The sequence below is a fragment of the Taeniopygia guttata genome, chromosome 1A, assembly GCF_048771995.1.
Source record: "Taeniopygia guttata chromosome 1A, bTaeGut7.mat, whole genome shotgun sequence".
NCBI lineage: Eukaryota > Metazoa > Chordata > Aves > Passeriformes > Estrildidae > Taeniopygia > Taeniopygia guttata.
Window position 1 is genome coordinate 15,689,896 of NC_133025.1, and position 12,643 is coordinate 15,702,538.

Consider the following 12,643-nt stretch of genomic DNA (forward strand, 5'->3'; position numbering starts at 1 on the left):
AGTTATAAAAAATAAACTAAGTCTTGAACAAGATGTAATCAGCATGTAAATATTTGACTAGGATCTCTGCTATTACTTGAAGTAGAGCTATGTATCATGGTGAGATCTTGTCTTAAAATGCACATTTATGATATTTAGAATGTCTTCTTCAGTCATCAGGAACTTATTTTGTAATTAATGTATATTAATAGAAGTTAATATATATAACTACAAATAACTTATTGCTAAGCTGTGGTCTTGACAGAATTACTTTTGTTCAGAATTTCATATTGGGGAATGTAAGCCCTTTTCTGCCATTGCATCTGGCAACATCTGGTGTTGAGACTTTACTCCAAACTCTTATCTTTGTATCCCATAAATATCCTGGCTTTGAACAATGTAGAAGTTATTCAGGAGAGACAATTAGACTAAAAATTAGCTTACAACAAATAGAGTACTAAAAATGAAAGCAGTCATTGACTGGTGACAAGATCCTTTCTTTTGTTCTGCAAGGTTCCGTATGTGGGAACTATAAGACAGGGATGGGGTGCACCCTCAGTCAGTTTGTACCAAGTCAGGTGGGAGTGTTGATCTACTGGAGTGCAGGAAGATTCTGGAGGGGGATCTGGACAGGCTGGATCAATGGGTTAAGGCCAGTTGTGTGAGGTTCAGCAAGGCCAAATGCCAGGTCCTGCTCTTCAGCCACAACACCCCGCTGCAGCACTACAGGCTGGGCAGATTGGCTGGAAAGCTGCCTTGAAGAGAAGGGATTGGGGGTGCGGGTCAACAGCTGGATGAACATCAGTCAGCGTGTGCCCAGTAGCCAAGAAGGCCAATGTAACCCTGGCTTGTATCAGAAACTGCATGGCCAACAGGACCAGGGCACTGATTATCCCTGTTCTCATCACTGGTGAGGCCACACCTGAAATCCTGTGTTCAGTTCTGGGCCCCTCTCAAGAAAAAGGACACTGAGGTGCTGGAGTGTGTCCGGAGAAGGGCAATGGAGCTGGAGAAGGCTCTGGAGCACAAGTCTGATGAGGGGCAGCTGAGGGAACTGGGGTATTCAGCCTGGAAAAGAGGGTCAGGGGAGACTTTATTGTGGTCTACAACTGCCTGAAAGGAGGCTGAGGCCAGGTGGGGGTTGGTCAGTTCTCCCAAATAACAAATGACAGGACAGGAGAAAATGACAGGGGGAAGTTGTGGCAGGGGAGGTTTAGATTGGATAACAGAAAACATTTCTTTACCAGGATTATCAAGGATTGGAACTGGATTATCAAGAACTGGAAGATTTCCCAGGGAAGTGTTTGAGTCACCATCCCTGGAGGTATTTAAAAGATGTGTAGATGGGGCCCTTAGGGACATGGATTATTGGTGGGCTTTGCAGTGTTAGGTTAATAGTTTAGGATCAAGACCTTACAGGTCTTTTCCAGCCTAAATGGTTATATGATTCCATGGAAGAGAGGAGTGCTAACATGTTTCTATAGCATGTTTTTGTATGTTATGGATCAATGCAAAAAAATCATAATGCATGTAAAGGGCAATGTCAATAAGCTCCTGTGGCAAAGATTGGTTCATTCTTTTACTTTCCTTTTGCTTTGGTATCAGAGCAGTTACTCTTGTGATTCTTAAGAAAAATTATGGGGGTTTTCATGAGAAATACTCACTTTTCTTCCTTTTGTTGAACTAAAAGGCCTCTTTATGAGAGACTGTTAGCTTACCTGCATTTCAGATTATTTTGAACACTTAATACTTTTTATATTTACAATGAAATGTATATAAAATATTGATAAAATAGAGTTATCAACAAAGTGTTCAGGGTATGAAATATGAATGAAAAATAAACTTTAAGTAATATTCAAAATTTCAAATCTAGGTCAAACAGAAGAAACTTATTGCTAGGATTGCTAGGAATCTTGGAGTAAAGGTGAGCGCCAAAAGGCCAATGTTCTGAAATGCTGAGTTGTACAGATGGATGTAGTGACACCATGCTGTGCCACAGTAATCTGGCAGCTCAGGCATGATTTTACATTATTTTGTGTTTTTTTCATTTGCTTATTTGCAAGCTTGCCTAGGGACTCATTTTAACACCATCTTCCTCTCAGGGCAGAGGTTGAGTTGTTTCGACAGGTTGTTTCTGTCCTTAACTGTTCAGGTCATGATTCTGTAATCATACAGATTTTAATTTTGAATTCAGTGAAACAGCATGAGATGCTGACATTGAACATGAAGAATGAATATTTTACGTGTATAGACCCATCTGGTATGAGAAACATCTGTTTAAGATGGCTAAATGTGATCATTCAAAATAATGTACCAATAATTGTATTTAATAAAAATATGAATAGTTATAAATGGTTTTTGTCTACAGGTTACCTGTTTTTGACAGTATGCTACTTTGAAATGCATCTTTGTAATGTATTTTAGTCTTTAATCAGAAGACTTCCTTCATCCAAACTTTATGTGTAGATTTATGTGAATTTTGATTAAAGAATTATTTTTTTAACTGTAAAATGATTGTGCTATCAGAAACTGCAGTAGAAGTAGCTTTTATAAAATACTTCACATCCTAGAGCTGACAGTAATTATATAACTTCTTGTTCATTGCACATACATACTTATTTTCATTGAAATGGAAAATTTAGATTTAGATTATGCCAGTCCAAATTACCTTTATCAGCAAATTAGCTTCTGCTTACAATTACTTACAAAGTAGGAAGAATTAGCTTCTTTACTCAATGCATCTTCTATTCCAGTCTTGCATCAATTAGGTATAAAACACAGAGTTTAGTAATCCATTTTTCAACTTGTTTAGTTTAGAAAGCAAATTTCAAGAAATTCATTATGCCCGTTAACTACCACAGTTGAAATATCACAACTGGCACAATTTATTGTTCTTCATTACTTACTTTTAATGGCTACAAACAACCAAATGAAAATTGTTTGTGCTGTGTGAAGAACAAAAATTTTGTGAGTTAGTAACTTTGCTTAGAAATAAAACTGCCTTTTTTTTTACATCCTGCTTGATGTACTAGATTATCAAATCATGGTAGTCTGTAATGTAGGTATCCAAATGTGGCATTCAAACAATAAATTTATCCCAGTATCTCACTTCAGTATATTTAACTTGCAGCTAAATTTTTCTAAAGCAAAGGCAGACACACAATAGTAATTCAGCATTTGACGTGAATCTAATAATCTAAGTGACCTAGTAGTGGTGCAGTGGGTGGAGAGCTGGCAGAGGACAGGGCTCAAAAGGTTGTAGTGAGTGAGGCTACATTTGGCAGGTGAGCATTCACCAGTGATGTCCTTAAATGTTCAAGTCTAAGACTAGCTCTATTTAATATTTTTATCTGTGATCTGGATGCAGGAGTTGAAGGCAACATTACCAAGTCTGCAGATGATACTATACTGGGGGGCACTGTTGACTCTTGAGGAACAAGATGCCTTGGAGAGGGATCTTGTTGGACTGGAGCATTGGGCAATCATCAATGATTGATTTAATATTTGAAAATTTAACAAGAACAAGTCACAAGTTCTGTACCCTTTATGAAGTAATTCTGAGAACAGGTTGGGAGAGGAGGGGCTGGAGAACAGCTTGAAGAAAGGGTTCTGATTTATCCTGGCCAGGAGGGCAGATCCCATCCTAGTGTGCATCAAACACAGCATCTCCAGCTGGTCAAAAGACTTGATTATCCCACTATTTATTATCTCACTGTTTCACTGTTGGTGTGGCATCACCTGGAGCACGGTGTGCAGTTCCGGGCCTTACAATTTAAGAATTTTTCTATATTTGTTTATATTTATATTGTGGAAGGATGTGACTTTAGGAACATAAATACCAGGTCTGCTGCTGAAGGCTGCATTAGCCACAGATAAATGGAGGCTGACAAGTGCTATGGAGAAATACCAATGCTTAATACATTTTCATTGATATTTGTTTTCCGTTATCATTGGAGACAAGATGTGATAAGTGGACCTTTGGAGTAATGTGTTGTGATATCTTATTTTTTTTAAAAGCCCTAATTTTTGATTTTAAAATCTAAAAAGTTTGTAGTTCCAGCTTCGATATTGAAACAACTGTTGTATATTGTCTGACACTCTCATATAGCCAAAAAATACATCCTGAGGGCAAACAAACATGAACAGTTTTAGTCTTTATTATAATTTAGTATCACTTAACTTCTGTTACCTTAATCTCTAGGTAATGTTTCCTGTAATAGAGCTGCCATACTCTTGGGATTATTCTTTTAATTAATTTAGTGGTTTAATGCCTTTTTAGATATTTCTTAGATTTGTAAAGTTTGCAAGATGAGCATTTACTCATTGTTTTAGCTGGTAATACACCTCTTTGAATTTGGATGAGGGGATGATCTGGGCAGCAAAAGAATGTATTTGTATACAGAAAGACAGTAGGAATGTCTTAGGCTTTAACAAAGACTTCTTGTCAATTTGTCCAAAATAAGACATTAGCATTTCTGCAGTATTTGTCATCTACACCATGCTAATGTCATATTTCAGTCTGTTAAATAAAGCATGTTAACAGAATGTGTGTGATTCTTTTTGCAGAAAATTCTCTCAATATAGACAAGCCATGTAGTAGATTAGTTCTGTTAGCTGTAGTAGTAACCCATGCTAGTGATTATCACAGCTTTCAAATTGTATGTGTTCTACAAGAAACACAGTGGGTGAGAGTACTGGTTTAGAAACCACTGATTTGTATTGGTTTTATTTGCATTTATTTGTAATACTAAGAAATTATTTAAGCTGTAAAATAGTATTCTCACTGTATTTCCTACATATGAATCTCACTTTTTCTTGTCTCAAGTGAATGCAATCTTTACATCTCTTTTCCTTATATTTCTTTACCTTCTTAACTTAATAATTTTCTTTTTTGATTGCCAATTTTTTTTTGGAAGCCATTATCTTATTTGGAAACCACATTTCTTGTTGTGTTATCCCAAAAAATTTGTAGCCTAAGAAATTAGTGAGGATATATGTACCTAATGATTTCACATTTTAAATTTGTATATTTTTGTGGTATATTGTAAAACTGTGATCTTAATGTTTTATTAAGATAGTGCAACTCAGACCAGTAATTTAATCCGTCTAGTGGCAGAAAAATCAGTCCAGTGTAATGTTTAGCTAATTTATATTTTGAGTGTTCTCATTTGGTTGTGAGAATTTGCATGCACCACCACAATTTATTTCCTTGAGATTGGAGGAGTATTTTATTGTTTTAGACAGTGCACTTGATACTTTGAGATTTCAGAAAAGCTGCAGTAAAATACCTGTTTATTCTATCTTCAGAACAAGTTCATAGGCACTTGGATCAGCATGAGGTGAAATACTTGCAATTTGCTTTCCGTTGGATGAATAACTTGCTGATGAGAGAAGTCCCTTTACGGTGTACCATCAGGCTGTGGGACACATACCAGGTAAGTACTTTTTTAAACCTCCATAACTCTGGTAATGTGTTTTGGACATGCCAATATCTTTGTGAGTGGTTTTTCTTGAACCTTTTGCTTTAATGTCAACTGAGAATCACCATAATAAGAGAAAAAGCTTTTAATGATCACTGCTACTTAGAAATATTTGATGTCTTCAGTCTTCTTGCCCTTCAAAGCTAAGCACTTGGTGTCATGATAGTTTAGAGTACTAAATTGAGCACTCACTCAAAGTTAATGTCAATACTCCTTTCTGTCTCTTCAGAGAAGTGAAACATTGAATTGTGCCTAATCAATGCCCTCCATCAATTCTGAGTTCCAGGATTCTTATTGTCCATCTGCTTAACTATTCAATCCAATATTAGCTTTCAGTCTTCAGTTCTCAGCCTCTGTCCTTTGACATGTCTTCTGTCTTACTGTTTGTTCAGACAAAACTTGGTGTTGCTGATCTCTTGTTATGGTAATTGTTTTTCCTCAATAATGTCTTTTCTTATTGTCAGGAGAAAGAATTGAGGTTTGAGAAAAGGGGCTTACACATTCTTAGTTCTATTACTTGATGTTCCAGAAGCTTCTGGTTGCAATTCTTGACTACATGTGTAAATTATATATCCTTATCTACCAACTTTGTTGTTGAAGTTAGTGAGGGAGGTAAAAATAACAATATTTTAAATTCCTTAAGAATTTTCAATTGCATTAGTCAGTAAATATGAGATTAACTCATAATTTATGCCTTGTACAGAGATGTAGTATCTTTAAATACCATTGTCTTTATATTTACTCATTATGTAGAAATGTTTCGTTAGTTTCATACACTTTAAGGCCAGAATGTCTACTTAGATCATCTATTCAGACCTGTAACAGAGAGTGAAGAACTGCTTGCTCTTCATTTAATGAGTCCAGTAAGTAATTTCAGTGATATCTGATGGTATCTGAATCTGATAACAACATGTTAAGAAATGAGAAATCTATCAGTTCTACTGTTAATCTGTTCTAAGAGGTGGTATCCTTGCAGAGTTTATCTTCAACAAATATCTGAATTGAACATAGCGATTGATTTCATCTTTTGCCTCCTTTGTTTCATTATAATATCTGTTACTCATTGTGATATCTGTTATTACCTGGCCACTTATTCCAGTATAAAAAATTTATTCTTTATAAGATCTTTCTGATAATTTGAAAGATTGAGCTATTTAAATGTTGTACTGTAACTAATTTATCTCCTTTTGAATCATTTTTGTTGCTGTTGCTGCAGTATTTTTAGTTCCTGAAGGTTTTTTACCATGCTACCTCTAGTACTGCTCTTGGTACCTGATCATTAGCCTTAACTATATGATAAAGTAATGTAAGAGAGCCTCTTTAATCCAGCTAACTACCAATATGTGCCCCAAATATATGTGTTTATGACAGAATTTCAAGTTGAGTTCATCTCTCAGCTATGATTTTATGATAATGTTGAGAATTTTCCTTTGAAAATTAAGTCTGGGATTAATTTATCAAACTATTGCCATGCAGAAAGGAGCCATTTCTGATTGCTAGTCCATAGGCACCTCTCAAGTTGCACTTCAATGGGATCTTTATCCATAAGTGCTTCTGATAATTTAATTATAATTTTTTAAAAATCTGATGTATTAAAGTAGTATTTAAAAGCTTAATACTTGAATCTTTGCATGAGATTTCCAAGGGTATCTTTTAAATCAAGGTTTCTTTGAGGTATATTTATCCAAAGATCTGAATGGAATTCTTATATGCAGAGAGGGGACTATTTTTGTGTATTAAACAAGTTTAAGGAGTAATTCTGTGTTTTGACTCAGCAGGTGCAGTGGATTTGTGCTGTTTTCTAGGCTTCATTATTTAGTAGATTGCTCTGTATGCATATCTCGTCTAATAGCATGTTTCAAACCAATAAGGATATCTTAGACACATTTTTCTGAAAGAACTTCAAGCAATTCCTCAAGCTGCTAATCAGATTTCAGTTGTGCTTGTATTACACTGATTATCAACTTGTAATATGGATCTTTTCACCCTGATACTATGAATAATAAATGCAGTGAACCTGCAAGAGCCAGTAAAGTTCATGCAAAGTTTTTGCTAAAGCATTAAGTAATAATGTTACAGATTTTTACCCAACTTGTCATTAAGCCATTCTGTTGCCTGCCATTTCTGAGTTAATTGTTTACAGCTGTACTAGCAGTGCTGCTTTCCAAATGGAAAACACTTGAGAGAATTTCTTTAGTTGGTTTTCTTGTCTGCTTCATATTTTTAACTGTAAAGCCTGCTATAGGCCAGAATTTATCTCTCACTTAGAGACAGATTATTAAAGAAGTTTTTTCAGAGGGTTTAGCTATGGATGGACCTGTGATATTGGATTTGAAAGAGAGACATAAAATGAGTAAAGGCAAGAAATATAATTAGCCTTCCAGATACAGATGGGAGGAACAATCCTACTAATAATTATAAGGAGGGAATAGATATTTAACTACTTTTCTCCCTGTACTTAAAGGCTGATGATCCTGTTATCAGGCTTGCTTTTGCTACCTCATGTGTCCTAAAAGCAGTAAATTAAGGACACATGAGAGTTCTGCTTAGATTTACACAGTTTTACTGTCTGCTATTTCAGTCCGTACTTAGGATGTGCCTGTACTGACTTTTACCCCCTGATAATCTTGAGCTACTGTAAACAGAATTAGCTTTACCTGCACTTTAAGTTCAGAAAGATGAGCTAATCGTGTTGTTATGTAACATCAGCAGGGACTGCAGGAATTCATGCCTACAGTGTTGATGTTGGGCTTTTGCACAGACTCCACCTACCTTGTGGCTCCTGGGAAGGGATGAGGCATTTTGAAGGCCCTGTTTACAGACATCTCTAGTCCCAATGTGTGTCATGATGTGGGAATGGCAAAGAAGCAGCGTCAGATGAGGGTTCAGGAGGGGTGGGACAATCAGATTCCTTCATGTGGAAGGAATAGGAAGGCAGGTGGAACTGTCACATCCCTTCATGTCTGCACCTGGAGTGCATTCTGGCTCTGTTTCCTGCAGAAATCCAACAAGAAGAGACCAGTGGCACCTTTTGAAAGAGAGGATCTGCTGCTGGTGCTGTTTTCACGGAAAATAGCATTTTTCTGTCTTTTGTCTTCCTGTCTCCCCATTAAACCTGAAACCACGCCTTGTTTTGCCAAGCTGCCTGTTTTCCTCTATTTCAGTGGAAAAATAAATACTGTGCTGTTTCCAGCTTAAATTCTAGATTGGTGATTCTCACAGCAGGCCTCAGTTTCTCATGAACTGCAACAGAGGGTTTTCAGGGGAATAACAATACGCTTAAATCGTCTGCTGCTGTGTATTTCCTAGTGTGAGAGATAACTGCTGTTGGCTGGAGGTGTTGGAACTGCATTCTGTCTCTTGGTATTTGTTACTGTTCTTCCAGTGACTTTTGTGAGAATAGAATTGGACACTTTAATGATGTCCACCTCTGTGGTGGAATGTATGGTAGTAAGAGTACTCCTACTGGAGTCATATTCTCTGTCTAGTTTAATTTAGGATTCATCAGTCAGTTGTTACGGTCTGTGGAGTAAATCACTGAACATATCCAAAATACCTGTACTTGAGCTAGTTAGAGTTGAGGGGAAGAGAAATTTGGAAAGGCTCCCAAATCCTCACATCAGTAAATGCTCTGTTATTCTGTAACTGTATCTATGAAATCTACTAAAATACATCACTGTCTTCTGAAGAAGAGTAGACAGAGTAAACAGAGACAGAGACATTATGAATTTTGCTTACAAAGGATATGTTGAGAAAGCCTTTTAGTTGTAAGTATTTAGTTTGATTTATTCTTTAACCTGAATTGCATTCTGATGAGTGAATTCTTCACTTGTTCACTCATTTCAGGTCTTGGTTTTTTTTTTTTTTTTTTTTTTTACTGTTTTTTTTTTTATGCACTAAATAGCTTGTAAATTATTTCAAAATACCAATTGCTTGTTAAGTTATACCCAAGACATTTAAAATTTAAATCCATAGAACTTAAACTAATTAATATGAACTTTCATGTCCACAAGCCAAAATAATGTAATATAAGACCTGAGTTTTATCTTTTATAATAGCTTTCCTTTTTGTCTTATGTGTTATCATCTTTTTTGGCACAAAGGATTGGTAAAACAAAGTGGCACAATGGCTGAATTATTCAGTACATATAAGTATTTAACATGTTTTCATGGACTTACAAAATACAAGGTAGTTTTGTATTTGGTCCTTGACAAAAGGATGCTTTGACACTATTTTAAAGATTGATTTACTAATTGAAACTCACTTCTGTGGGCTTCTAACTTTAACTCAAGATTTAGCATACTGTACTAGAAAAGATAGAGATGCCTTAATGCTCAGCATCTCTGCTGTCTTACTCTAGATTAGTATTTTACATGCTTACCTTCACATCTCGGAAAGTATCCTTTCTTCAGGTGGCATTTGATATTTGATGGCAGTTTCCATTGAAGTTTTTATTTTCATTTATTTAAATTCTTAAAAAGTGTGTTGTCCTTCAGGCACTTGTAAGATACGTTGTGTTTATGTAGCTGTGTACTCCTGTGTTGGGGATAGGAAGCAATGACATTTCAGCGGTGGCAGCCATTCCCAATTCTTCATCCTTGACTAGAAATGGCAACACAGGACTTGAATGGCAGTGCTTGTGTTACCAGTACTCGAGCAGAACAGGGTTTAGTTTTGAGTATCAGTATTTTTAAATGCTTAAATATGGAGTTCAAAACTGCATTTGACTTGTAGGCAGTTTGCAGCTGGAAGGAAGTCTCTAACAAGGCCATCAAATTATCTGGATGCAAGATAACAAGGTGTTATACTGACTGGTGTTTTAAATAGGATAGGAATTTTCATAGGCATAAAAGTACTTAATTTTACTTATTTTTCACGTAGACTGGAGTGGATGTATTTTTCATTAAAGTGTTTACTTTCTGATCTGATGTTCTCACATAAATTACCTTTTTGTGCTGTCTTTTGTGCAGTGTTTTCTCTGTTTAACTCACTGCAGTAGTAGTACATAATTCACTGAAGAGACACCAACACAGGTTTGGTAGCTAAAAACTTGCTCAGAAAAAAAGAAAAATAAAGTAGCAGTAGGAAAAGGAAAATAAAGTAGCAGCCATGTATGTTAGTTCTCAGTCCTAAATACATGCTGTCATATGCTGTGCGAATGTTTAGAGTTGAAGTGTATGGCCTAATATTTTCACCAGCCAGGAGGCATTTTTGTTTCATGCCATTTAGCTGACTGCTGTATTGCCAGCTCACCAGTAAGTAGCTGATGCGGGTGACATGAATAATGCACTCAGACTCATTGGAAACACAAAACCAGGGAGGTGAGGTGGGTACTGTTTACAGTGCCCTGCTGTTCTACTTTGTAGCATGGCCCTGTTCTTGTGTGAGGAAAGCTTTACTGTTACCAAGGTTATTAAAGCTTACTGTAAAATTAGGCACAAATGAAAGAATTTATAAAATCCTACCATGTAAAGTGCAAAACAAAGATTAACAAAAGGTACAGGAAAAGGCAAATAATAAGACCGATATAATTTGACAGTACTGGTGAGTTGATTTACTGTCTCACTGCTGAAATAGGTTTTTCTTCCAGTTTCAGTTCCCCTCAGCTCCTTGGCAATATCTCTTAGTTTTCTTCTCATTAGGGAAGTGAGGAGGCTGATGAGCGCCACAGCTGATGCAAGGGAGAGAGGATGAGAGAGAAGAGGTGTGATTTCAGCCCTAGTGTTAGATCAGAATTATTGCTTGTTCTTATTTGTCACCTTTCCGAAGCAGATTTTCTTTCTTGGTTGATAGTACATTTCTCAGGTCGCATCCCTTAGACAAACTTCAATAGAGGGCACCTGTTGCTGGTGGAGCCTGCTGGCTTCTATCTTTCTTCCAGAAATCCTGCAGGTGGGTCTAGAAAAATACATTTTTTTCCTGGTTGGAATTTATTATTTTTTCTTAGTTGAGGGGACTGATACTTTCTTTGCCCAAAAGAAACACTATTTTTTTCTGAAAAATGTAAATGTATTGACCACCATTTATATCTTCCCTTCTTCAAGGAAGGCTGAAGTGTATTTTTCATTTCTTTGACTTACATTAATATAAAAATGAGCACTATCTCATAGTGGACCTAATGCTTTATTGACCAATATGGTAACAGACATATTTGTTTCCCATTTATTTCTTGGTATCATCTATGTAGCTCATTACTAAGTTTTGATTAAGGGGATTTTGTTTAAAAGTTGGCATTTAATGTTAAGTTTTAAGAAATAATATTGGTACAATTTTCCAGAAGTGCTGAGAATCCATTTCTCCTCTCAAAGGTGAGTACATCAGGTAATTGTTCATAGTTAGTCCAGCTTGAGTGTCTTAGTGGTTTGTGTCATGGATGGCGTCAGATGTTTATGCTTTGCAGTGATTTTACCTCTTTGTGTATATCCAGACTTTGCATTTCATTTGTCATTTTATTATTCAGTGCCACAACAGCTGTCTGAAACTTTTTGAAGTCAAGTTTATTTTTTACCAGTAAAAGCTATTTGGAATAATTTTGCATCTCTACCAAACCAATATTTTTCAGGACCACTTAGTATTTTATTGAACAACATAGATTCTGTTCTGCTATTTTTGTCCTTTTAATTTATGAACACTTTCTCTCTCATTTGACAAAAACTTTATTTCAGAATCTGACTCAGTTATCTTGAAAGAAGTGTCCAGACATATGAATATTTAATATCCAGTTGCTAACTTACTAACGTATAGGTAGGATCATGTCTTTCAAATTTCTAGGCATTTCTCAATTTGCAACTGGCTAGTGGGTTAAATGTTCTGGAGTAGGGGAAACAGACATAGTGGGATATAACCTTTCCTGCCAGATGTAAAATACAAACATGAAAGTTTAATTTTCTTAGAAAATAAAGGTAAAAATTACTGTGTGTCTTGGTAGTGACTCTTCTTGTCACTACCCGCTGTAGACTGTAAGAGAAAACATCTCCTGGGTTAAAAAGCATCAGTGTCCTCAGGAGGCTGTATTCAGGTCATGCCTCTATTTTTGATCTTGCCACCTGTTGTTTTTTCTTGGGAATGTTTTTAGCTCCCTACCTCAGAGCTGGAATTCACCATCCTACTGTCTACTGAGCTCAGCCTTGATCTTGCCACCTTCCATTATTCAGGAAAACCTTTTCACATTGTTCTCTCTAAAA

The 12,643-nt window shown here is 36.1% G+C and overlaps 1 protein-coding gene across 2 annotated transcripts in view; it reads left to right on the plus strand.

Annotated features, from left to right (window-relative positions):
• TBC1D22A (TBC1 domain family member 22A) overlaps positions 1-12,643 on the plus strand; it is a 150,279-nt gene that overhangs the window by 78,006 nt on the left and 59,630 nt on the right. For both annotated transcript variants that reach the window (XM_002187308.7, XM_072920292.1), the window contains exon 11: positions 5,287-5,414. In XM_002187308.7, the coding sequence (XP_002187344.5) occupies positions 5,287-5,414 (128 nt within the window). The remainder of the gene's footprint in view (positions 1-5,286; positions 5,415-12,643) is intronic.